This window comes from Rhinolophus sinicus, chromosome 1, assembly GCF_057876585.1.
Source record: "Rhinolophus sinicus isolate RSI-liver-muscle chromosome 1, RSI-T2T, whole genome shotgun sequence".
NCBI lineage: Eukaryota > Metazoa > Chordata > Mammalia > Chiroptera > Rhinolophidae > Rhinolophus > Rhinolophus sinicus.
In genome coordinates, this window is record NC_142501.1 from 156,348,354 (window position 1) to 156,375,026 (window position 26,673).

At 40.9% G+C, this 26,673-nt stretch overlaps 1 protein-coding gene across 8 annotated transcripts in view; it reads left to right on the forward strand.

Annotated features, from left to right (window-relative positions):
- Window positions 1-26,673, forward strand: part of SLC4A4 (solute carrier family 4 member 4) — a 343,883-nt gene that overhangs the window by 24,143 nt on the left and 293,067 nt on the right. For 6 of the 8 annotated variants that reach the window (XM_019757100.3, XM_019757104.3, XM_074324476.2 and 3 more), the window contains one exon: window positions 24,233-24,306. In XM_019757100.3, coding sequence (XP_019612659.2) covers window positions 24,234-24,306 — 73 coding nt within the window. In that variant the 5' untranslated portion in view covers window position 24,233. Of the gene's footprint in view, window positions 1-24,078; window positions 24,307-26,673 lie in introns of those variants that run through there. The other 2 variants (XM_088791346.1, XM_074324475.2) reach the window with 2 other exon arrangements.

Here is a 26,673-nt window from a genome sequence, read left to right on the forward strand (position 1 = left end):
AGCCCCCCCATCTTTTAATTGGAGTTTTTAACTCATTTACATTGAAAGTAATTATTGATAGGTATGTAGTTATTGCCATTTTATTATGCATATTTTTAATTTTTTTTCCTTCTTCTTCTTAAAGAAGTCCCTGTAATATTTCTTGTAGAAGTGGTTTGGTGGTGATGAAAGTTTTAACTTTTTCTTGTCTGGGAAGCTCTTTATCTGTCTTTTGATTCTAAATGATAGCTTGCTGAGTAGCATAATCTTGGTTGTAGGTCCTTCTTTTCATCACTTTTAATATTTTGTGCCAATCTCTTCTGGCCTGCAAAGTTTTTTTGTTTTTTTAGTTAACCAACAAAAGTCATATTTAAATGAGATAGTATTATTTGCCTATTACATTAGCACAGTTACAAAATATACTAATACATAGTGCTTTCAAGGATGGAGCCAGATGACCAGTGTTAGACAACATTGGTGTGGGTGCAAATAGATACAGCCAGTCGAAAAAGTCATTTAAATCAAGCCTTCACAATGTTTATGCCCTTTATTCCACTACTAGGAATTTATCCTAAGGAAATAGATATTTTTTTTCTGAATGCAGACATTTTGACACTTTACTAGTAAATACTTCAGCACATTATTTTGTAAGAACAAGAACATTATTCTACATGTCCACAATATCATTATCAGACATGGGATTTTTGACATGAATGCAATGCTATTTTTAATTTGTACTCCATTTTTCAGATTTGCCCAACTATTTCAATATGTTATTTTTTTATTAGTATCAGGTACACAAACCAATGTAATAGTTACACATTTATTATTTATATCCATCACATAGTGACAACCCCCCATCCCCATCCATTATCCCTCCGACACCGCACACTGGCCTGCAAAGTTTTTGTTGAGAAATCAGCTGACATTCTTATGGGAGCTCCCATGTAGGTAACTAACTTCTTTTCTCTTGCTGCTTTTAAGATTCTCTCTTGTCTCTAACCTTTGGCAGTTTAGTATGATGTATTTTGGTGTGGTACCCTTTGGTTCATCTTGTTTGGGACTCTCCGAGATTCCTGGGCTCGTATATCTATTTCCTTTACCAGGTTAGGAAGTTTTCCATCATTATTTCTTCAAATAGGTTTTCAATTCCTTGCTCCCTCTCTTCTCCTTCTGGTACCCTATGATATGAATGTTGGTATGCTTGATGTTGTCCCAGAGGCACCTTAAACTATCCTCATTTTTTAGATTCATTTTTCTTTTTGCTGCTGTGATTAGGTGTTTTATGCTATCTTCTAAATCACTGATTCGATCCTCTGCTTCATCTCATCTACTTTTGGTTCCCTCTTATGTATTCTTCATTTCTGACTGGTTCTTTTTTATGTTTCCTTTCTCCATTTTTTCCTCTTAGTTTCCTATCTCTTTGTTGAAGGTCACTCTGAGATCATTCAGCAGCCTTATAACTAGTGCTTTGAATTCTGCATCTGGTAGATTGCTTGTGTCCCTTTTCTTTAGTTCTTTTTCTGGAGCTTTGTTCTGTTTTTTCATTTGGGACATGTCTCTTTGTCTTTTCATTTTGTCTGCCTCCCTGTGTTTGTTTCTATGTATTATGTAGAGCTGCTGTGTCTCTCAATCTTAGTAGAGTGGCCTTAGGTAGTAGGTGTCCTGTGGGGCCCAGTGGTGCAGTCTCCTTGGTCACCTGAACTGGATGTTCCAGGTGTGTTCCTTGTGTGGGTTGTGTGTGCCCTCCTGTTGTAGTTGAGTTTTAGTTGCTGTTTGCATGTCAGTGGGAGGGATTGACCCTCAGGCTCATTGGTTGTGAGGACTGGCTGTGACTACAGTGGAGGAGATGTTTTGCAGGGGCTGACCGTATGGAACAGGATTCACTATAGCAGCATCGCTTTAGTGGGGCTCTGGTGCTGTCCGAATCTGCCCTTTTGATATGTCATTTGTGGATGTGGGTGGGTGGAGCTCTGATGTGGTTTGAAGCTGGCCACTGGGTGTGTTAGTTCTGGTTCTCTTGTGAGGGACTGTAGTGTAGGCCAATGCCAGCCGCTGCCTGTGCCCTGCCTGGAGACACTTAGTATGAGCTACAAAGTGATCTGTAGATGGTTGCCACTTGTGTTTGGCTTGGAGGTGCCTGGGAGAGGCTAAGATGCAAACCAAGGCCAGCTGCCTCTATTGCTGGGCTGGGGCTGCTCAGCAAGAGGTATGGGACATTCTGAGGCCAGATGCTGGTTGTTTTGGGGTTTGTGAACCTTTGAGAGATTTTAGGCAAGTCTGTAGCGTCAGCTACGACAGGTCATTTGTACGGAAAAGCCACTGGGAGTATCTTGGATTGCCCTTCAAGTTGGGTGGGGTGGGGTCTCAGAGAATCACCAGAGTGGACTGAATGATGTTAGCTAAGTTGATGGAGAGTCAGATGTGGTGGCCTCCTGACACTGCACGCTGGGTGGTGGGAGGGCGCAACAAAGGAACAATGGCTTCTGCCAACAATTCTATCTGGGAGAAAGTTGCCCCTTCTTTCCTCGCTCTAAAGCCAGATGATTCAGTTTCTCCCCATATGTCCCTGGAGCCTTTTGAGCTGCTGCCCCAGTGTTAGAGTAGAGAGTGAGTAAGACAATCAGCGAGTAAGTCCATGTGTGGACCCTTTAAGAGGAGCGCCTGGGACTCCAGACGCCTCCCTCTGAATCAGGAACAAACTCTGCTGGTTTTCACAGCAAGAAGTTATGGGATCTTTTATTCCTGGCACTGGAACCTTCAGCTGAGGAACCTGGCGTGGGATTGGGACTTCTCACTCCTCAGGAGGGACCTCTGCAGCCGAGCAGTCCTTCCCAAATATTAACCACCATACGTGGGTGTGGGACCAGCCCATTCTGTATCCCCACCCCTCTCTGTTAATGTTGAACAAGTATATTTCTCAGAGTTTGAAGCTATGCAAAGTTATCTTATCAACGTGTCTTTCTACCTCAGCAGTCTAATCTCCTCAGTGAAGTGGCTCTATCTTACTCATTTTTTATGTCACCAGTTTCTGGCATGGAATGCCATAGAGTAGGTTCTTCAATAAAAAGATGTTCAAGTGAACTGACCTGGAAGTGTACAATTGCAATGATGAAAACGGAAAGTGATAAAAGAACAGTTTATGTAATCAACATTCCAAAGAATTATTTGAAAACTCTGAACAGACTTCAAATATACTACAAATAAAACACATTCAGAATGTTTTTCTTTATCATTTATCTTGGGAACATTTATTCATTTGCACATCCATGTGGTTTTTAGACTGCTTTCAAATACTATCTTTATATGCCAGGCTGATTGCGTCATATACTTTTATTACAAAACACCTTCACAAAACAGTTTATCTTTTCATAATTACCTTCTCTCTTTTCCTTTGTTTATACCTACAGATTTTGGGGTTTGGTCAGTGATTTAAAAATAATTTATAGTTTATTTGCTTTTAACAATATGAAGACATAGTGATTCTCCTATTATTCAACACCATGGTAAATTTAGATGTCATTACTATGCTTTATTTAAAATACAGAAGTTTTTACATACTGCCACTGAAACCCCAAATGATTTACAAAATTAAAATGCCAAAATGGTATATGATAGATTACATAATTCATGAGGTTCTTTTGTCAGGGAGCTAGAAAGACATTTTGGGTCTATAACAGAAAATACAACAAATTTCTGTCCATATTATTCAGACTATACCAGCAAAATCTAGCGGTGACCTTAATGCTGCTGCATTCTGAAGCTTTAAAACACGTGGTTACGTTTTACACAGCTTCCTGATAAATGTGAGCTTGAATCTGAAGAGATGGAACTTTGCTGAAATCAAGCAGACTAACTTTTACAAATCTATTGCTAACAAGGTGAACATTTGTCAACTTAGAGTCATGTACCCCGTAAGTTGGAAGTAAACACACATTAGTAATAGCATCTCTTGAATTTATCTGATAATTATTTGTGTGTGTGTGTGTGTGTGTGTGTGTGTGTGTGTGTAGAGTTTATAGGGCTTCATGAATCGTATCAGAACCATGTAGTGTTCTCAGATCTGAGGTTATGCCAAAGTGAGCTTTGTCTCTTGTAGTTGAGGAAAGAAATGCAAAGAAAGAAGAGATGTGCTGGGAGTTACCTAAGTCAGGGGTTGTAAAATTTGCAACCAACTTCATGGATGTGATGACTGTAGTGCTACATCACCAAGAAAATCAGCCAACTGTCAGGATGTCACTTACTGAGACAACTTAGATGCCATCTAAAAAAAAGATCTAACTTTCCAACCTTTGCTTGTACAAGTGTGTCTACCCTTAAAGAATCTGTCTACTATCTGAATTAATAAAGTCAGGCTTCATTTCAAAATTATCTGATTCCACTCTGAAATTCTGAGCTTTATAGCTTTAATGTCCTCTGTTCTGAGCTTTGGTTTCTCACTTAGATTCAAGCCTAGTTTTAATATATTCACCATTCTGTGTTTTATCCTCAGGATCAGGAATGGATGTAGGCAAAATTGTATTTGGCTGGGAAAGCAGCAAGGAAGAGGCCCAATCCTCTGGGGCCAGGCAAAGAAGGGGGAAGTCACTCTTGCTTGGAGCAGAGAGTGAATACAGTGCTGACCTGAACTGGTCAGAAGGGCTTACCAGAAATGAGAGAAAAGTGAAGAGGTCACTAAGACCAGATTGCTTCCACCGAGCAGAGCCACATAGTGGTAGGTAATAATGTGAAAGTGTGAGGCAGAGTTTGCGACTAGGAGGATGAGGAGGTGATGAGCTATATTCCAAAATGGTAACGATACTGCCTCTGTGTGTGTGTGTGCATGTGTGCAGGCATGTGAATAGAATACTCGGGGCAATTTTGGGCAGACCAGGTCATATTAAGGAGACTGGGATGGGACAGATACTAGGGAGCTAAGCAGAGAGATTTTCATGAGGTCAAAACTCCTCTAGTGCTAGGGAAAGGTATAGTCAGCCCTCTGTATCTTGGGTTCTACATTTGCGAATTCAACCAACAGTAGATTGAAAATTTTCAAAGAAAGGTTATACTGTTGCTGCCACACACTATGTAGTTAGGCTTACTATGGTTGCGTCTATACTAAACATGGTGCAGACTTTTTTCTTGTCATTCCCTAAACAATACAGTAGGACAACTGTTTACCTCGCATTTACATTGTATTAGGTATTGTAAGTAATCTAGAGATGGTTTAAAATATGCTGGTTTAAAGTATGCAGAAGGATGTATGTAGGTTATATGCAAATACTATGCCAGTTTCTGTAAGGGACTTGAGCATCCTGGGATTTCTTTTTTTTTTTTTTTTTTTTTTTTAATTTTATTGGGGAATGTTGGGAAACAGTGTGTTTCTCCAGGGCCCATCAGCTCCAAGTCGTTGTCCTTCAATCTAGTTTTGCAGGGTGCAGCTCCCCTCCAAGTTCAGTTGCCATTTTTAATCTTTAGTTGCATGGAGCACAGCCCACCATCCCATGTGGGGATTGAACCGGCAACCTTGTTGTTGAGAGCTCGCTCTCTAACCAACTGAGCCATCCAGTCACCCCTCTGAAAGCTCAGCGGCAGCTTGTTGTCGTAAGTTTAGTTGTGGAGGGCGCAGCTCACTGGCCATGTGGGAATTGAACCGGCAACCCTTTGTTCAGAGCTCACGCTCTAACCAACTGAGCCATCTGGCTGCCAGAGCATCCTGGGATTTTGGTATGTGAGGGTGGTGGGGTCCTGGAAAAATCCCTCATGGGTACTGAGGGACAACTGTATCTAAACAGGAGAGAACTAGATATAAGACCTGACAACATCTCGGAATCCTGTGTTATCCTACATGCACTGTGTTACTGTCTTGCATGTAATGTACACCTTCCTGTATTCTCATTACTAGTAATAATTTTGAATTTTGTCTCATAAAGTGTTGGCCTGTGAGTGCAGCTCTTGATGTGTTACAAGGAGCTCATAAAGTAGAAGTAGGGGAGTCTGTGTTCTTGTTTTGGCTTTGGAGACACAAGAGAGCTCTGCTTCCAGCCTGGCGGGTTTGAAGGCAGGGGTGTCTTTTGCCACCACACAGGCCCTTGGGCCCTAGTTCCTGTGGAGTACTGAGTTCTGCACACCAGTTGCTTTTTATAAAGTCATTTCTGTGGTTGCCCTTATGCTTGTGCACTTTACTGTGTATTGAAGATACAGTGAAAGCTGAAATGGTGAGAAGGAAATCTCCTTCACTGCTCCCCATGCAGGCGGTTCCTACAATATCTTTGTGATTGTTCAGTTGGCACTAATACCTTAATCGTTTTTTTTGACATGGCCCCAGGCACCCTTACGTACCCCAGGACATTTTGTGATAGGCCTGTGTGGAGACCTGAGCCATGCGTGGCTCCCTCTTCGGCACCCGCTGATCCTGTCCTGAGGGATGTCGAAGTGCCTTCATCTGTGGCCTCCTAACTTGGTTTACACAGACTTGTATACAGTAGTTTGGAAAGTGTGTCATCTTCAGCCTGGGATGACGCTGGCCAACAGCTGTTAGAAAAATAATGGCCCCATGGGGAAGGAAAAGGATTGAGAAGGAATGGTTTTTGAAGCCACTCCAGGTACCTTGTGGATTTTCTAAGCTATTAGCATTTCCTGATCAAAAAGTTGGTGAAATGATGAATTTGTTTACTAAAGCTTCTGAATCTTTTTCACGTTTCAGAATGTTTAGTAAGTAATAATATTTGTAGGGCACACTGGATAAACATTCCAGACATCTGTGGCTGGAGATAATTGACCTGAGGCTCTGGCTGTGTGCTTGGCCCTTCCTGGTAGCCCCCAGGAAGGCGGGAGGGACATCTCAGACCATCTGGAAATTATTCCCAGCTCACTGGCTGGGAACCATCAGGATTCATAGGTGACACAGTGGCAACTTTATCTGGTGAAATAAATTCTATTCTTAGGGAGTAGGACTACGATTTTGCTTCTGCTGTGATTTCTTTATGTGCTAAGAACCTCCTTTTATCTGTATTGTCATATCTCTAACCTAGACTAAATATAATACCTATCTTCTTATTAGCTATTAGGCGTGTTGAGGAAATAGTATGAAACTCTTGGAGCACCTTGAAGGTATTACCCTATCTGATTACAATGGTATAAAACTTTGAAAGTCATTTTGTCTGTCCTCCTGTCTTCAGTCTTATTGATTGTATAGAGTAGATTAAAACATTACATATGGGCTTATTTATTTATTTATTTATTGAATTCATTAATTTTCTTTTGACTGCTTTTATTGGTTTACTGAGAACTTTGTATTCTAGTCCTGTCCAAGGTGCAGATGGTTATGCTTTCAGAACATCGTATTGTTATAATAGTGCCCATTTAAAATAATCAATGCACTTCTCTTCATTTCATCATTTTCAGTACCATTGGTTTGGTCCCTGAGAAGAAGGTGATGCTTTTCCACTGATAGTCGGGTTTTGAGCCTCCATCCACCTGGTACCTTTCCCAGGTTGCTAAGGAGGGACATGTCAAATGAACCCCGTGTTGGGTACTTTCCTGGCCAGGAAGAGAGCATTTGAGAGGTTTTAGAATCAGATAGATCTGGGTGTGAATTTCCATTCTTCCCCTCTGTGCCTGAGAGCCATTTTCCTTATGGCGCTGAGACTGGGTTTCTCCCTATTTGTAAAATGGAGCTAGTAGCAACTCTAGCACTTGTGTGCTGTGAAATCACAAGTGACCCATCTACACGGACCAGCAGATAATTGGTGCACAACCAAGTACACATACTCGTACAATTGTCATTATTGATCATTCTTAGCGTCATGCAGAGTCAGTAGTTTTACTACACAAAATAAACTATTATTGCTCCTCAACCATTTCTATTTTATGAAATCACTAGTTTCAGAAAATTAATTCTTACCAGAGCTGTGTTAGTGAAGATGCTGGGGTACAGTTTGTCTTTCTTTTCTTGCCTCTGTCCCTCAGTCACTTCTATTTTTATTTTATTCTGATTTTTAGAAATTGGCATTTGCGTCATTTTTAAGTTTTTTTCCGGTCACAAAAATTACACAAGCAGGTCTGTGTTTCACAGGGTGACCACCTTTCAGAAATATGCTGCTGACTTGTTTCCAGTCCTCACCACGTTCCCAGTGAGTCCTCTGAGTATTAGCCACACATTGAGAAATTTGACCTCTGGTATATAAAGAGGTACAAGTTTGATAATTTCTTTCCTGGATGCCCCTGTACTTTACGTAAAGTTTAGAAGAGGGAAGCTTCTCTCATCCTTTGTTCCTGGATCCCACCCTGGGGCTCATAAACTCAGAAAAGACTTCGGAAGAACTAGCTGGTGGGTCTTCCTATTTCAAGCCCAGGAGGCAGAGCTGCGTGTGAATTCCCTCTCTGCCAGTTGCTAGCAGTGTGACCTTCATGAAGCCTTGTGTCTGAGAAAGTTCAGGACTTTGCTGCTTAATAATACCAGCTACCTCTGTAGTCTGCAGTTCTTTTCCAACCACCTGCCATCTAGAGTGCTTTTGTGGATATATACCATAGCTTCCCTACATTTGAACAATTGTAGATTTTACTAAGCCCATTTCTCAGATGAGGAGATTGAGACTGTTAACTTGAATTATATTCATTTCATAAAAATTTTTTTACTAATTTTTTTAGAGAAATTGTGTGAGTGGGATAAGGTCAAGAGAATCAGAATTGGGCAATAAATACCACTTTAGATTTGCTCAAACATCAAAGTATCTTTTTTTAAGTAGACTAATCCTTACTGAGACTGACTAATAAGTTGTTTCTACTAATGAATGGGCCATCAGTGCTAATGAGAAAAGAGTGCAAATCAGTAGTTTAATGAAGCAATAAATGATTTGGCTGCTAACAAAATAACACTTGTAGAGCATAGCGTGGGTAATTTTTATCAGTAGGTGCTTATTATATGCTCACATTTCAAAACCAATTGTAAATAAAATGATTCTGTGAATGTAACAGAATGGGCAACGCTCAGCTGGTCATTGCTTCCATGTGGTATAAGAGTGTCATCATTTGTAGTTAGCTGGCCTTTTTTGGTCTTGACTGTTGGTTTTACAGAACTGTAATCATAGGCAGGTCGACTTACAAAACAGACTTGGAGGTTTCTGTCAAGGCTGGAACATGGAAGTGATTTGGGCTCTTTTCATCTTGGCTGCAACTAGTAAACTGGGGGGATTGAAAGTTAAAACGAATGGAGATTGGAGAGCAAGTAATCCTAATTTCTTCTAAGACCCTTCTTAGCAAAGGGGATTTTCTACTGATATTTAAATGGAGACATCATTCTTCCTTTTAGCCAGTGGCTTGTGAAATTGATTCTAGTTGGTAATAGTTCACAAGCCAGTCCCAAATCTCCAGAGAGCGAATGTTAGCGCACTGAACAGATCTTTAAGAAATGATTGATGTTTTCTTTTGGTCTTTAGCTGTCATGGGTTTATCCAGATAATTGATTTTTGAGATGAGAAAAGCAAATGTAAAAAGTTGCTTTCGACAATATGTGGGATCTTAGAAGAACAAAAAGTATCCCAAACCAGTATAGTAGTCCCTTTTATTGGTAGACATTGGTAGGATACAAGGGAAAGCAGAAGAGGGATGCTCCTGGTGACACCAGATACTCCTTTTGCCAAACACAGGACATCTATTTTTCCCAAAGAAATAATATTAATTTGTTGGGTAGGTTCCAAAGCCAACTCACAAAGATCTATTCACTGCAAATGTGAACAAATTATAGTAATAATAATAAAAGCTAATGTAATAAGTGCTTTATGTGAATTATTGAAACTTATTACCAGTCCATGAAATAAGTGCTATTAATATCCTTATTTTACAGATAATGAAATTGAAACTTAAAGATGTAAGTGAGTTGTCAAGGTCGTACAGCATTGGAACCCACATAGGTTACCAGCTAGTAGTATTAAAACTACTAATAATAGTAAAATGCTGAAAGTATTGTTTTGGGTACATAATGGGTAAAATAGACAAGTGTGGGCTCAAATGGAATCCTAATAATTATCATTCTAATATTGTTTTCTATGGAGAAATACGAGTACATTTTGAGTTTCAAACAAGCATATATAATGATGGCATTCCAAAAATAAGAAGCATGCATTTGGTTAGAAAGGTCATCAGAAAAATAACTGAAATTAGGAGATAATTATCAGGTGTTATCTCTAATAGATAATCACAAATAAAATTGACCACAATCAGATGAGACAAACCTACTCCAAGAAAAAATTACATACGCGTATTCCATTCTTAGGCAAGGGATGACAAGCTGGTGGCATTTTCCTTCAAAATACAATAGATGTAGCTATGGAATTTGCAATCTTCCTGTGTCTTTCCTATTCTCATAAAATTAATACAGAAAACTTAGAGTTAGAAACAACTTTAAACATATTCCTTTATTATTGAAAACATAGATTTAAATCATGGGTGTTAAAAGGCCACCAACAAATCCATTCCATGCTGTTCTTCTGATATCTACATATTAATCATCTGTTGTGGCATCTTCTAGCACTAAGTGCTAAGTGTTGCCATCCCTGGGGCAAATTTAGGTAGGCCAGGATTCAGGTGGCAACTACTTGAGTCATGAGCTTTGAGGCTAGCTTGGCAGAAGGTAATAAAGATTACATGAGTAAGTTAATGCAGATTGGCCTCAGTTCTGAGCACTGACTGACACATTGCTCAGCACCTTCGTGAGGCAGAAGTCAATATGCAGACACTGAACACTGGGGATAAAGTCATCTAAGGTGTGTCGGTCCAGTCTTTGATCTGCAGACACAGGACTGGGTCAGGTTCTAGCATGGCTGCTGCAGGATGCTGACCCAGCAGACCCTGCCTGGAACTTCTAAGCTGTGGCCCCTGGAAGACTTTCTGAGTAGAAGTAGGTTCCAGGAAGGATCTTAATGGAAATGTTTATATAATGACAGATTCAAGAAGTAAAGAAGACTGTTGTAAGCTTGAGGAAATATCACTGCTGCTCAGAACCTGCAGTGCTTTCTGCTCGTTGCTCAGAGTAAACAGCGGAGTCCTGAGTGGCCACCCAGGCCACGCAGCCTGCCCCTCCTTTGGTTTTACCTCTCTGACCTGAGCCCCTACTTTCCATGCTTACTCTGCTCTGGCCACTGCTAAGTTCCAAGAATCTGCCACGCTCTGTCCTGCCTCACAGCCTTTTTATTTGCTGTTCTTCCTGCATTCTCACTTCTTAACTTCCTTCCTTAGTCACTTCCTTACTTCTGCACCCCCTTCAGGTAGGTCTTTGTTCAGTTACGCTTACTGAGGGCTTCCCTAACTACCTATGTAAAACTGCCCTCCCTGCCTCTGCCTGTCTCACCAGCACTCCCTGAATCTCTTGCTCGCTTGGATTTTCCCGTAGCATTGTCACTTTCTAACATATACAATTTACTTTTTAATTTTGTTTATTGTCTGTCTCCTGCCATGGATTTATCCTTAGTCCCTAGAATAATGGCTGGCCATAGGTAGTAGACATTTACTAAATTGTTTAAATGAGGGAATAGATGAGTCAAATTCTGGAAAATTTGATTATAATAATACACGGAGAGATTCCTTGGGGGAAAATGAAGGATGAACTTTGAACAGCATTGTGGAAAGACGTACTATAGTCAGGGACGTGGAGAAGTGTCATCACTGTTCATGTAACAGTGAATGTGCTCATAAAGTTTGAGATAAAGGTGTTTTTCTGCTTAGTAGTGTCGCCCATATGATGCGTGATATAGTCTCTGCCTTTTGATATAGTAGATCTTTGGCATGTGTACATCTAACAATTGTGATTTCAGCTCTTCGCTGGCAGCCCTGAAGGGTCCCCCTACCCAGTTGTTTATGCTTTGTAGAGACACATGTGGTGAACCCTGTGCCAGAAGTGAGCCCGGGCTGAGCCTGGGGTGCCCACATCTGTCCGCAGCTCATCCTGCTAGCCTTCTTTTCCTTGAGAATTCAGAAACTCTATATAGTTACACTTGACCACATGCTCTATCAGAAATTATATGTCTCAGGGTTATTTGTAAATTTGGGCATTTGCAAACCAGGACGGGGGGAGTAGATGTTTCATGAATGTCAAGGGGCTGATAATCTGTAGGTATTCTGGTGAGTCTGCTCTTTTACCAAAGGTCTGCTTAATATTTGTGATCCCAGGTTCCTAAAGAATTTGGAACAGATCAATCAAATCAGCTCAAGAGAGGCAGCGTGACATGTACTGGTTAAGAGCACAGACTTGTGGAGCTGGACTGCGTGGGGTTGAATCCTGACCTTGACAGTTATTAGCTGCGTGACTTTGGGCAAGTCACTTAATCTCTCTGTGCCTCAGAAATGATGATGAAAAAAATGGTACATACCTCATTGGATTGTTGTGAGAATTAAATGAGTTAATAATATTTATGAAACAGGTATAACGGTGGCTGGCATGTAATAACATCAACCTAAGTGTTTGCTAAATAAAAATAAAGACATTTATCTGGGAGTCCTCCTAGAGGATGTTTCAACCTTTTGCCAGTAGGCACACCAAGACAGGGAAAGAGGTGAATGTAAGTGATATAATTTGAAGTTATAAGAAGGCATATTGAAGTTTAACAACATTAAAAAAATTATTGAAGGTAATCCTTAATGAGCATGAGTTAGTTAATTATGAAGCAGTATAGTAGAGTGGTTAAAATTGTGGACTGCTGAGGTAGACTCCCTGCCTAGTCTTCTGGTGACCCTTACTGTGTGATTTTGGATAAACCACTTAACTTCAAATTACAACTCTAAAACGGGTATGTGAAAAGTACTTACCTCACGGGGTTGTCGTGAGGATGAATCAGATAATTATTGTAAAGTGCTTAGCACAGTAGGTGGCATGTAGTAAATGTTTAAAAATGGAACTTAAAAAAAAAAGATGATGAGAGTCCCTAATCTGTGTCCCTACATTGTTTTACGTATTGACATCCTTTAGCTAGAACCTTCAGTCCTGTCCTATTACTGAGCCAGTTGAACAAAATACGACAACATTAAAAATGAAATAATGCATGCGTGATGCTTAGCACCGTACCTAGCATGTAGCAAGAACTCAATAAAATCCTTGACAGCAGGCGTGCTGGTTCAAGATGGAAGATGTGAACAGTATGGCTGCCATCTTGGGAATATGCGAGAAGGAAAGACACCCGTCCGCAGTCACCACTCTGGTGTCAGAGTTGGGTAGGTCAGGATCTATGCCTGATCAGATACCATCCAGCTGACTCCCCGTACTATGTCCTGGAACAAACTCCTACTCTGGCGTCCCTATCTCCCTGACAACCTGGATCTGACCTGAGGTCAGTGTAGAAGCCACAATAAATGTGTGCAAAATCACAGACTAAAATGAAACGTATGAATTGACTGTGGATTTTAGTTATCTGTGCTTTTCCTGTACTAATTATTACAAATGATTGACATTTATTGTATACATTTAAAGTTAGACTACAATTTCTAGAGCTCAAGTTAAAGGTTTTTATTGACATTTCAAATTCTAACTTCCTTGTGGAGGAAGGTGCCATCCAATTTCTTCCTTGGCTTACCTAAACACATTACAGAGTTTTATTTGTCCTTTTGCAGGCCTGAGGCACAAAATTGAACTTTCTCATAACTTCTCATGCTTCTATTGGATTTTAATAGCAATTTAAGCTGTGATCTATTTTAAGTTCATTCATTTATATAGTTATGGAACTAATATTTACTTAGAGCCTACTATGTGGCAGGTCCAGGAATCTCTTAACTTTTTTTTTTTTTTTTTGAAGCAGACAAGGAGAGATCCTCATTTGAATTTAATTCTGCCACTACATATTTTAGCGTAGTCACAGTCTATGTGAAGGGTTAAGTTCCAAAGTTAGCCAATAAGGCATATAGTAAGGAGAACATTAGATAGTTAAATATATATATATATATATATATTTAGTTAAAATTATTTTTTAAAGACTCCCTTAGTTCACCACAGACATAACATCTTTAAGGGAATGCAACATAGCCATTACCTCGCTCTAGGTTTGGAACAAATCACTTTTTTGTTTCTTCAGTTAAATACTAGACAAGTAATTAGAAGTTTGCTTCTGTAGGGGATTCATGTTGTTTGAAAAATACATTCGGAGCCTTTAAACTTAGAGATGTACTTGGTACCAAACATGTATGTACTCTCACTCTACCTACCCCTCATTGGGTGATTCATTCATTCATTCAGTCAACATTTAATGAGTATTTACTATGTGTAGTGACTATGCTTGACACTGGAGGTAGAACGACCATAGAAAGAAGATACCTGCTCTCTAGCTCATAATGTAGTGGGGTCGACTGCCATGACATGTCCACGTACAGTGTGTGAGGTTAAATGATGGTGACACTGCAGTGTCGTACATGCTGTATGAGAATGCTTTATATGCTATATACACGTTCGAAGAGCCGATGGAGAACCCAGGATCATAGCTCTTCTTGGGGAAGGGTGTGTCTGCGAACGCAGAGAGGGCTCTAGAGAGGTTTGAGGTGGGTCTTGAATGTGTTAACTAGGACGACATGTTAATTAGAGGAAATAGTATGTGTAATAGAGCATGGTGGCCTGCTCAGGGAATGGAATGGTGTGGGGGATGGCAAGAGCTAAGCATGGACAGCCCATGACAAGCCTCAAATTCCGTGTTGAGCAGTTTGGACTTCTTCAATATAATAAAGAACCATAGAATGGTCTTTAAAAGGAGAATGGTACCAAATTACTTTATAAATGGATGGAATGGTGTGGGGGGGACTGAGTTCAGAGCTAGAGAGTCCAGTTAGAAACCATAGGTGGGAGGGCAGATTGCAAGCCAGCCGTGACATACTCACTTCTAAGCCAGGACATAGTTGGAGCATCCCTAAATTCACAGCTGCCTTGCAGGATGAGTTTCCGGCTACAGATAGTCATTTTCCCCACTGTTACCCTGTGGGTTGTCTCCCCTTCTTCCCTTTGCTCTGCCTTCTTTCTCTGCTGCTGGTTCCGTCAGGCTTTGGCTGAAGACCTGGCTGTGTGAGAAGGAAAGGAGATGGGACAGACGTGCCCGTGACGCCCTCCTGGCTTCTCACATGGAGCATCCCAGGCTTTTCACTTCTTGCCTGAACCCTCTCTTAGAATCTTTCTGATTTTCACACCAGGGCCCTTGAAGGACGATTGAAAGTAGAAAGTGTTTAGAAGAGAGCCTCCTTTTTCTGTCCCTAACAGTAAAAACTCTGAGAATACTTTCAGTGCGCAGAGTGCTGAATCTCTGACACACGAATGAGACTGCTGTATTCTTCAGTGGAGCTCTGGTCAGGGCGGCATGTGGTGGTGGTCGTGGAAGCACATGGTCAGCCCATTAAAAAAATGGAAGAGTATGTGACTGTGGGTATAGGCTGTCAGGGGAATGTTCTGAGGGGGTCACGCAAGCCATTCTTTTTTGAGCATTTATCCCCCTCTCCAGCAATTACTCCCTTCACCTGCCACCTCCCCTGAGCCTCCATGCCCTTCTTCACCCCACAATCTCTGTCTCCATCTTGTACCCGTTCTTTTCTTGTCCTTTATTGCTGAGCCTACTCCAGCCTTTCAGAGCTCAGCTAGGAATCTGAGGGCAGAATATAGGAGACCTTGCCCCAACATGGAAAAGATTTGGGGGGGAGGAGTTGGATCCTGTGGCCTTGAGGGGCAATTTATTGTGGTGTCCCCAGTTAACACTCCCATGCATTTGCTCATGGAGGCAGAAGTATGGCCCTCGGGTCTGTAGGACTGTTAATACTCTATGGTACTTCCTAGGGACCTTAGATTTAGATTCAACTAAAGTTAATTGAATTTATTTCCTTCAGGAACTTATCTAATACCACAAGTCACTTAGGAAGTGTTTTAGGCTTATTTGAAAGGAAACTGAAGTGAGAGGTTAACTTTCCCGAGGTTACACAGTTCTTAAGGGCACACCTGAGACTGGCACCTGAGTCTGTGTATGTGTAGAGGGGCCAGCTTCCATACCTGACCATCACGTAAAATAATGAATCCAGGGGAAATTAAAAAGCCAAATTTGCAAATGAACTTTTTTTAATTGAAATTTTGATTAAGATAATATTAGATTCCTGTGCATAGTTGAGAAATAATACACAGAGTCCGTTTGTATACTTCCAGTTTTCCTCACTGTTAACATTTTATAAAACTTTAGTATAATATCACAACCAGGATATCGGCACTGATATATCCACTGAATTTATTCAGATTTCCTCAGTTTTACTTGTACTCATTTCTCTGTGTGCGTATTTTAATTTTGTACAATTTTGTCACCTGTGTGGATTCATGTATCCATCACTACAGGTAAGAGCCAACTCTATAAAGATCTCTCATGTGGTCCTTTTATAACAACAAACACCCCCCTGCCCCCCAACTTCTACCCTCTGGGCACCACTAATCTGTCTTTCATATCAAAAATATTGTCATTTAAAAAATGATACATAAATGGAATCATATAGTATATAACCTCTTGGAGTTAGCATTTTTCACTCAGCATAATCCCCTGGAGAGTCATTCAATTTGCTTTGTGTATCAATAGTTTGTTCCTTTATATTGCCAAGCAGTATTCCATGGTATGGATATACCATAGTCTGTTTAACCATTCACTTGCGGAAAGACATCTGGGCGAATTCTACTTTGTGGCCATTGCAAGTAAAGCTGCTGTGAACGTTCATGTACACATTTTCTGTGAATATAAATTTTCACTTCTCTGGGCTAAGTGCCCACGGGTACAAATGAACTTTTAATGCAGTTCATAAATCCAGAATTATGTTTGGCATGATCCTGCTCTGGATTGTATTTTCACCTTTTATCTGGTCGGCAGTCAGATTTCATGTGCGGCTGTCACCCAGTTCTCCCTGGCCCTGGGCCTGTGTAAATTTCCAGACTGATTAGGGCACTCCTGAGCTCTGCGTAGGGGATTTGCTTTGCTTTGTTGCTGGCTAATCTCTGGGAGTCGCCTCTGCCATTCGTCATGCTTGTCAGGCCACACTGATGTCTCTTTTCCCCACCATGGATGTCCAGAGCTCCAGCAGCATCTACAGTGACAATAAAACTGTGTTCTTTTCCCTTCTTTGCTGTGGGAATGACGGTCTCTCTCAGGCTGGCGAAGTTAGGACGGGCATAGTTGTAGCTTTTCCTCTGTCTCCACCCTCAGCTTCCGTGTAGTGAACACATGTTGCCAAAAGATGGCAGTGCTCTTTGCAGCCACTGAGATTGCTCTCCCTGTCTCTGTTGTTTGGAGCATGGATAGTGTTCTGGAGGTAAATGTTGAAAATGTGGACAGCAGATTTTCCAAAACAATGAAGGCACCAGTAAAAAGCTGTGTGGTTTAAAACGTTTGAAAGAAAACATCATGTTTGCAAATGATTTGTAATGAAGTTATTTGAATAGGGAATAGATTTCAGAGAGGTGTGTATGAGTGCATAATTTTAAATGTCAGTATGATTGTCTCATTCTGTGTACTTCCGGAAAGAGGCCTGTGAAAAGGCGGATTTTTGCCTCCTGTCTGATCTAGGACCAGTCAAGTAGCCAGGACAGTCTGCATTTGAGCTGTGAGACCTGAGATGAACACTGCTCAGTCCTCAAGTAAAGGCTCTTATGCACACTGTAAATACAATTTTCAGGGCAGCAAAGACTAATGGTAATCATAAAACTCTTCACTTCCTAGTATTTGTGCACTCCCCTGCGTGCGTCATTTCACTGTGTGTGGGCATGTGTGTAAAGACCTGTTTAAACATTTGCTATGCATGGGAAAGCTGTTGTAAAACGAGGGAATATGGGGTTCACTGGATGTCATAAACAGATCAAGCTAGTGAGGATAAAGTGGGATGAGTTTAAATATGAGGTTAATTAATAAATTTTAATTAAGCTGTATCCGTGGAAAGAACCAGCGGTATCAAATTCAGGAAGGGACATGTTAAAAAACTGGAGCTATTCTGCTCCCTAGGGTGTCATCCTCTAGTGCTTTTTTTGACGTAGTCAGAAAGCCCCACTATTCACGTGGTCCATGTGCAGCCTGGTTAAGTGGATTACAGGGTGTGGAAGAGAGTGGGCTGGCTATGGGATTGGGGCTGCAAGCCCCAGAGTGGGTCCTCTACGTATGGGCTAGTATTGTGGCAGTTGGAGGGTCTGGTGTCTGCTTCCCCCATTTGAGTGCTGCCTCTGCTGTGACCCTGCAGCTCACAACATAGCCACAGTCCTGGGGTGACAAGAGAACAGGTGGCTGTACCTTACGCAGCAGCCTTTTCGCTATTGTAGCCTTTGGCAAAAAAGCTTTAGGCTAGGAGGAAAATTGCTCTGTGTAAAGTTACAACCCTGAAACCAGATGCTGTTACTATAGAGAGAGTGAAATGCTGCTGTGGGAGGCATAACAGAGGAGGGGTAGGAGAAGGGCGATGGGAGGGCAAGTGAGGCGAGTTAGAGGCTAGCACACCCAAAGACCTTCAACCTTTAGCAGCCCTATGACAGGGCAGGCTTGCATTCTGAAACTTCTGTGCTGGAGGCCTGCCACTTGCTGACTGGCTGAGTGGCAGCTGCTAGCACTGTGCGGACTAGCTGGTGAGCACGTTGGCAGTTGGCGAGGCCTCTGGGGGGTGGGACCTCAGATGGGTGGAATGTAGATGGGCGCCCAAGGCCCAATGGCTGACAGTTTTGCACAAATGTTTCTCGTGCTGGGCTTAAGTCACCCTTACAAGCCTGTTCAGTGATTAAGACTGGCTGGTGAAAGCCGGTCTGTTTGGCAGCAGATTTGACAATGTGTCACAGTTACATCATTTAGTGTCCCAGAATAATGGGGAATAAGAGAACCCTCTCGTTGGGTGTGGACTTCTGAGGAATGGTCTCCCTTCTCCCATCAGAGGCAGTATTGGCCCTGTGTGGATTTTATACTGACCGGTCTGACCCTTAGCCCCGTGATGCTGGTGAGAAGCTTCCAAATCTATTCTGAACTTTGCCTCATGCTGGCGATGTGAGCCGCCCGGGAACGGTTTAGAAGCAAGTTCCTTCCCTTCTCTGTTTTCAGCAAATGCAGTTCATGTGAAAGGAACAGTTTAAGAATGGATTTGGGGGCCTGATTAGGGACTTGATGAGTTAATTTCTTTCTACGGATAGAGGGGAAAACTGGTTGGGTCACACAGTCATTTCAAAATGATAGCTCTGTCTTGCTAATAATAGCAAGCAACTGTTGAGGGGATTTTAGGAGGGGAACACAAACCTAAATAATTGACATGTAGTGATGTAAAGATGGAAAAAAGCTGTAAATTCCTTGTACTTTGTACAAAAGCCCAGATGCTCCAGGCTGGACTTGCTCTGGAGGGAGGGCTACTTTGGGGAAAGGCCCCTATGGGCCTGTAGGTTTTATATTTTCACTTCCTCCTTGGAAGACGCTGCTTGCAGACCCTCTCTGCATTGTCCCTCAGAAAGAGCTAGGTTTCTAATGACTTGCTATATATAGTCTTGGAGGGAATGTGAAATATGTATCAATAAGCCAAGGAATGCACGGATCATTATTCTCCAACTCGTGGAGCAGGGGGTTGGTGGGGCCAGTGCTTCAGTTAGGCTGGGTGGGTTTCTCCACCTAAGAAGAGAGCTCTGGGTATTCAAGTTTCTACAGTTGTTACAGTTGTTACAATGTCTCACTTGTTACTGCTTTCCTTCCTTTATTTCTACTCTGCTTATTTGTTGCATGCACTTTTGGGAAGGGCTTGGGTGGAAAGGCTAAACATTTTATTGAGGGAACGTTTAAAAAGTCAATGAAAGACTTTAGGGCCAGCTTGATTAATGGTGGGGTGTACAAATGATGTTCCATAGGAAATTGTGTTGGATTCTATAGGTTGATAGGGCGGGAAAGGGTTAATTCTGAGAAGAAATGTGGTTTAATCTCTTCTTTGTTTTCCAAAAGGGAGACAGTCCTATTAAGGGATATGTAGTAGTACACAGTGCCAGGGTTTTGTTGTACTTCCAGGTCTTTTAAGGAAACTTGCCCATCAAGTTGTCATCCTGATCGATGTCTTTAAGGGCTGTCTTACTAGTGGGTTCTTGCCCCCTGGATGGACTCGCCTACATTGCTAAGGGAGTCTTCGAGTAGCAGATGTGAATACACTAGAGCAACATCAATCATTGTATCTCTAGTGCCTAGAAGTGCGCCTGGCACCTAGTAGGTACTCAGTGAATATATACTGAATGAATGAATGGAGGAGGACAGGAAAGAGAAAAGGGAATGATTGAATGCTCTCTGGCACTATGCATGGTGTGTTTTAAGGGCTTTGGTCATCACCATCAACATTAATAACCACCATATTGACAGATGCTTTCTTCTCTGCCTCTCAGTAGCAGTACTCTCTTTTCTCAGCTTTCTGACATCACTCTTCCTGTTTTGTTCTCTTCATTGACTGCTTTTGTTCCTCTATTCTGTTTGTAAATGTTGGTGTAAGGGGGGTGGGGGATGGGAGATGAGGGTAAGGGGGATCAAATATATGGTGATGGAAGGAGAACTGATTGGGTGGTGAACACACAATGGGATTTATAGATGATGTAATACAGAATTGTACACCTGAAATCTATGTAATTTTACTAACAATTGTCACCCCAATAAATTAAAAAAAAAATAAAAAAATGTTGGTGTGCCCAGGATTTGGTCGTAGGTTTATACCTCTATTTCTACCTTTTCTTCTCGGATGATCTCATCTAGGGATAGTTTCAGTGACCACCTTTATTCATTGATTTGCCAATTTTTATCTCCAGCCCCAGGCTCCTGAGAGCCAGACTGAGACATCTAATTATATATTGGACAGTTCCTTTTTTATGTATAATAAACATCTTAACCATAAAGTGGCCAGAAAAGAGATTTTGATTCCTTCCCAAAAACCTGTTTCTCTCAGTCTTCCCTGGGCTCCTGAGATAATTTCCTAGTTTCTTTGGTCTCCTGATTGTCTATTTTTCACATAGCAGACAGAGTGATCCTTTAAAAAAGTAAAACAGCTGAAGTTACTTTCCGTCTTAAAACTGTTAACTGTAGTTAATAATACTGTATTGCATATTGGAAAGTTGCTAGAACAGTAGATCTTAAAAGTTCTCATCAAGAAAAACACATTTTGTAACTATGTATGTGATGGGTATTAACTAGACTTACTGTGGTCATCATTTCACAATACAGTTGTCCAGCTGTGAAATCAGGGCTTTCACTTTTAGTTACCTGTAGTCATTTGGGGTCCACAAATATCAAATGGAAAATTCCAGAAATATGTAATTGATAAGTTTTAAATTGTGCGCTGTTCTGAGTATTGTGATGAAATCTCGCGCTTTCGTGCTATGTCCCGCCTGGGATGTGAGTCTTCCCTTTGTCTGGTGTGTCCACGTTGTACACACTCCCTACCTGTTAGTTACTTAGTAGACATCTTGGTTATCCGCTCCACTGTCGCAGTACCACAGGTACCCTTATTTACTTAATAATGGTCCCAAAGTGCAAGAGTCGTGATACTGGCAATTTGGATATGCCAAAGGGAAGCTGTAAAGTGCTTCCTTTAAGTAAAAAGGTAAAAGTTCATGACTTAATAAAGAAAGAAAAAACTATCGTATGCTGAGGTTGCTAAAATCTACAGTAAGAATGAATCTCCTATCTGTAACCTTTATCATAGGTATGTATGTATAGGAAAAAACATTGTGTGTATGTATATATATATATATATATATATATATATATATATATATATATATACACACATACACATATATAAGGTTCAGTACTATCGGCAGTTTCAGGTATCCACTGGGGGTCTTGGACCATATGCCTTATAGATAAGGGGGAACTACTGTATATACAAATATTAACTCATCGCGCTGTACACCTGAAACTAATATAATGTCATACGTCAAATGTTCTTCAATACAATAGAACAGAACGAAACTCTTCAATGGCTCCTAGACCACCTAAAATTCTGACTGCTTGCCATGGCTTGCATGGCCCTGACACCCAATTAGTGCTATTAACTACTCTTGACTCTCTGTCTCTCTGTCTAACCTCCCTGACCCTGGAACACGCTAAACTTGTTCGCACCTTAGGACCTTTGCACTTATTGCTGCCTTTGCTTGAAACACTTTGCCCCCAGACTTCCAAATATCTGGTTCATTTGTATGATTTTTGTTCTCTGCTCAAGTCTCACCTCCTCAGAAGCCTCACCTGAACCACCTTATGCCAAGTAGCCAGCCCCCTGCCTCATTTTACTTCCTGCAAAGCACACAATGTCTAAAATTAGCTTGTTTATTTATTATTAGTTTCTTAGGAATTATCTGTCTTATTCACAGATGTATTCTCCTCTCTCTGTGGAGTGCCAGAAATGTAACAGACACTAAATACATACGTATTTGCTGAATCACTGAATCAGTGATTCAATATATCATTTAATCTTCATGGGAACCTGAGGCTCAGAGAGGGCTAGTGAATGACTTGACTTCTCAAGTCTTCAAGGCATTTTTTTCTACTACAATCCTGATGGCTGATCCATATCCTCTTTGCATTTAGTTTTTTGTTTTTATTTTGAATACAGAGAAGGAAAAAGATATGTCAGGATGTATTACTGCATACAAGTCTCCTATCCCTGAAAGAAGATATTCTGCAAGTATCTAAAGGTCATGATTTTCTTAATGACATTGTCCACCAGTAAAGATCAGGGTTAAAAAGGAAGAAGGAAAGAAAGGAAGGAAACTTAACCTTTATTAAACACTACTAGGTGCTAGGCACAAAACTCAGTGCTTTCACATATGTTTCCTAATTTGAATCTCAAAGCAGTCCTGCAAAGTTGATATTACTGCTCTCAATTTTAAAGATGGAAACAATGAGGCTCAAAAAAGTTAAATACTTTGTTCCAGGTGATACAAATCCTAAGTAGTGGGACTAGATTTTTGAAACCCAGGTCTACCTGACACCAGACTTCTGACTTTTTATGCTAAGATGGTTGTTTTGCGTGATGGGTACACTCCTAAAATAGAAAGGAGGAAAATGTGAATTCGGTGCATATCCACATATAGTATAACAAATATTCGAAGCACAAGGGTAAGTCATACAGACAATATGGAAAACAGACCTAGAGCATTCAATGCCCGAGCGTATAATTGGATGAATAGACTACAGAGTGAACATTTGGTTCTCTGGCAGAGCTCACGTACTACGGTATGACATCGAGCAGCTGTCTCCAGAGAAAATTCTTTGTTTCTAGACCGGCACGATACAAGTAGCATTTGAGCAATTCGGGATTTCTTTCTGCTTTCACTATAAATAGAGTTCATGGAATTCTGTATGTCAAAGTAAATGCGATGAAAAGGAATCGCAGAATGTGGAGATAAACCTTAACTCAATACCCTAGAAACATGTTTGGCATTGGGAGGCTGTAAAAAGCGCTGTCATTACTTGGATGGATTCTGAGGTCTTATTTAGCATATGAAATTGCAGAGTAGATCTATTATGTAAGGAAGCGGGGTGGGGGGGGCAGCATAATGTAGCTACAAAATGAAGAACTTTGTGCCCTTCAGAGAAGAGTTAACAGGACAGATGTGCATAGAGAGAGACGTGTGCTAAGAATGTGGAAAATGAATGGGTGGTATATATATATGTGACTGTTGCCGAAACCGGGTTGCTGGATAATCCTCAGATGTCCGTAAGGCCAACATGTGACTCAAAGCTTGCCACGCAACAAAATAGTGGGCTGTGCTGGTATTAAGAGGCTGGCTGGAAGCTAGGCTCCCACTGTGCACTAGCCTAACTCCCTGTCGCTTTCTGTGTGTGGGTGGGTGTGCATGTGTGTGCGCGAGGGCATACATTTTTATGCAGTGGGTGTTTAAAGAGCTAAGCACTGAAGCTGGGTTTCCACAAACGATCCTCACGAGCACTTCAGACACACCACATTTTCTCTCTTGGTATTTTTTTTTCTTTCATCTTTATTACTATTATTATTTTTTTTTGCACATCCCAAAGGGGAGAAACCTTCAACATCCAGCTGATTCTCTCTCACCTGTCCATGTGGGTGCCCTCTCAAGGTTAGAGCCGAAGCTATGTGGGACCAGCATATTCTCCAGCACCAGAGGAGAGGAGCTGCGTGAAGGAGTCGCAGACACCAAGGAAGAGAGACTCTGACCTGTTATCATGAACAACAGCTTGCAGGTTAACCTGCCCAGAAGCTGGGCTGCTGCAAGTGGCTCACTCCAGGAGAAGTCTGAGCATTCTTTTTTTCTTTTTTATTACTATAGGATGGAGGATGAAGCTGTCCTGGACAGAGGGGCTTCCTTCCTTAAGCATGTGTGTGATGAAGAAGAAGTAGAAGGTGAGATTTATGGGTCTGGGCAAGTGTATGTTCACGCACATGTATCTTTGTAGATAAGTTACATACAGTTCATGTAACTTTTATTTTTGAAGTTAAAAACCAAAGCTTTTCTATGGAGTTTGATTAATCTCCACATTTTGCTTCAACACACAGAGTAATTTTAAGAACTTGATTGTGCCATCAGAATCTCAGTCAGTGTAGTACTGCATGGTTTAAAAATAAAGGGGAGGGGGCTTCCTTTGAAGCAGGTACCTATGTTAGTGATGCCTCTTCGTGAAAAATAAATATTTTGCCAGATAATATGAACCACCTTTCAATGACTAATTCAAGGAAGGTGTTAGTTAGATTTATAGAAATGTATTTGGTTGAATCGTCTAATCTTTTCCCTTACAGCTTGCAGGGTAGAGAAACAGGTGTTGCAGAGAATGACACCATTGTTGCCAGCAAAATGGGGCTAAGCTGAGGATATGTGAATGGTAATCATGGATGAGTCTCAGTTAGGAAAAGATGGACAAGCACGTTGTACTTAAAAAACCTTCAGGACGTCTTTTGCTGATGTTCCCCAGTGCCCGTTAAACACCAAATGAGAGTTAAATTTTAGCTCACACTGTGATATTCTCATTGTGCCTTGTCTTTTCTCTTGACTTATCAATAATGCGGGAATAATACTGTTTATTTGGCAGTGAGAAGACAGGGCTTAATTTATATTTATTAAAGTAGTTATGTGAAGGCATCACAAATACATAGGTATTTATTAATACTTATAATGAGATTTAAAAAGACAATCAGTACGCATAAAGTTAAATGAAACTTAGGTGAACCATGTCATAAATTGTGCCATTAAAAATCACCTGAGAGACAATTCATTACTGTTTTGGAAACTGTAGTCTGATTGATGCCATTTGGTAAACATTTAAGGCCTACCAAAACTTGGACCAAAGTGGCGGTGCAGTCAGGAAAGAGGGGTAGGTATTGTGTGTTCTGGAGTGATTCCTCAACCAACTGGTCCCAGGCAAGTGACGCTCCGGTGCCACCTGGAATAGTTTGAACAGTGTGACAGTGCGTTTTCTCTCACGTTTCCTTAGTAAGTTTCTTCTGACCATGTAATGTTGAAGGGTTGGTTCCCCCCCCCCCACCTCCCTACTTCCCGCATTTATGCTCTTGCAAGTAATAAGAATTTGATACCTAAGCTTCTTAGGAAAAAGGAAACTACAATATTTTCTTTCATATTGTTTTATGGGTTCCTTGCACTTTTACAACATGACTGTGGGAAAATGTCAAGTTAAGGAAAGCAAAATAGTAAAACTTTTGTTTTAGGATTCTTGTAACCCATGATGTAAATTCTCCATTGTGGTGACTTTGTCACTGTCCCAGTGTCAAAGAGGAGATAAGAATCTTAAAGTTGTATAGCATGTGGATGTAAGAAACATTGTAGATTGAGTGAATACTCCACAGTTTCAGGACAATTATAGTAGAAAAATCAGTGAGGCAGCTTGAGAATGAGATGGCGTGTGTGTGTGTGTGTGTGTGTGTGTGTGTGTGTGTGTGTGTGTTCCTTGAGAAGAATGTTCTAGCTAAGTTCCCAGGAGATGTAAATCACTTCTTGAGTTTATAAGGTCTTAGGATTGACAGCATCTTACTGCAGTTTGATATTGTACATGGGTTTCTTAAGGCTTTGATTAAGTTTATTTCCTGAAGTATTTCCCTTGATTTTCAGGCACAGAAATTAAGACAACAATGTAATGAATAGCACACAAATTTGTAGCCAGTTTTATTTAAAAGAGAAACAAAAAAGACAACAAAAGTTGGTAGAAATATCTGTAAAATTGCTTGGCTTTGTGGTGATTAAACTTGCCATATGGATTCTGTGTATTTTCCTGTTCAGATAAGACTTTTATTTTAATGAGCATCTTCCATGTTGGTTGGAGCCTGAGTTAATTACATTTCTTCCAAGGCATCTTTAAATAGTTGCTTGTTGTTGAATTCTGAGGCCCTGAAGGATGGCTGTTTATGGTGTCATTATTTGGTGGAGAACATCCAACAGCACAGGCTCCTCTATAGTACAAGTCTTGAAACTACAATTCAGAACTATTAGTTTCTAATTCAGTGCCCACCCTGTTGACTCTCCCATTTTCTCACCTGGCTTCATCTGGTGGGGGTGGAAGCACTAACATTGTATAGTAACTCTCAGTGAAAGTATAAAGAAGTTGAAATGGACATGGGTTTGATGGCTTATCCATGGTCTCAGTGGTTGGGGATGAAGAAACAGATGACTCAACTGTCAACACCTCTAATAAGGATTTGTATTGTGAGTGGTAATGTATTCCTCAAGGACATAGTCTATGCCCTACTTTAAATTGCATTGAG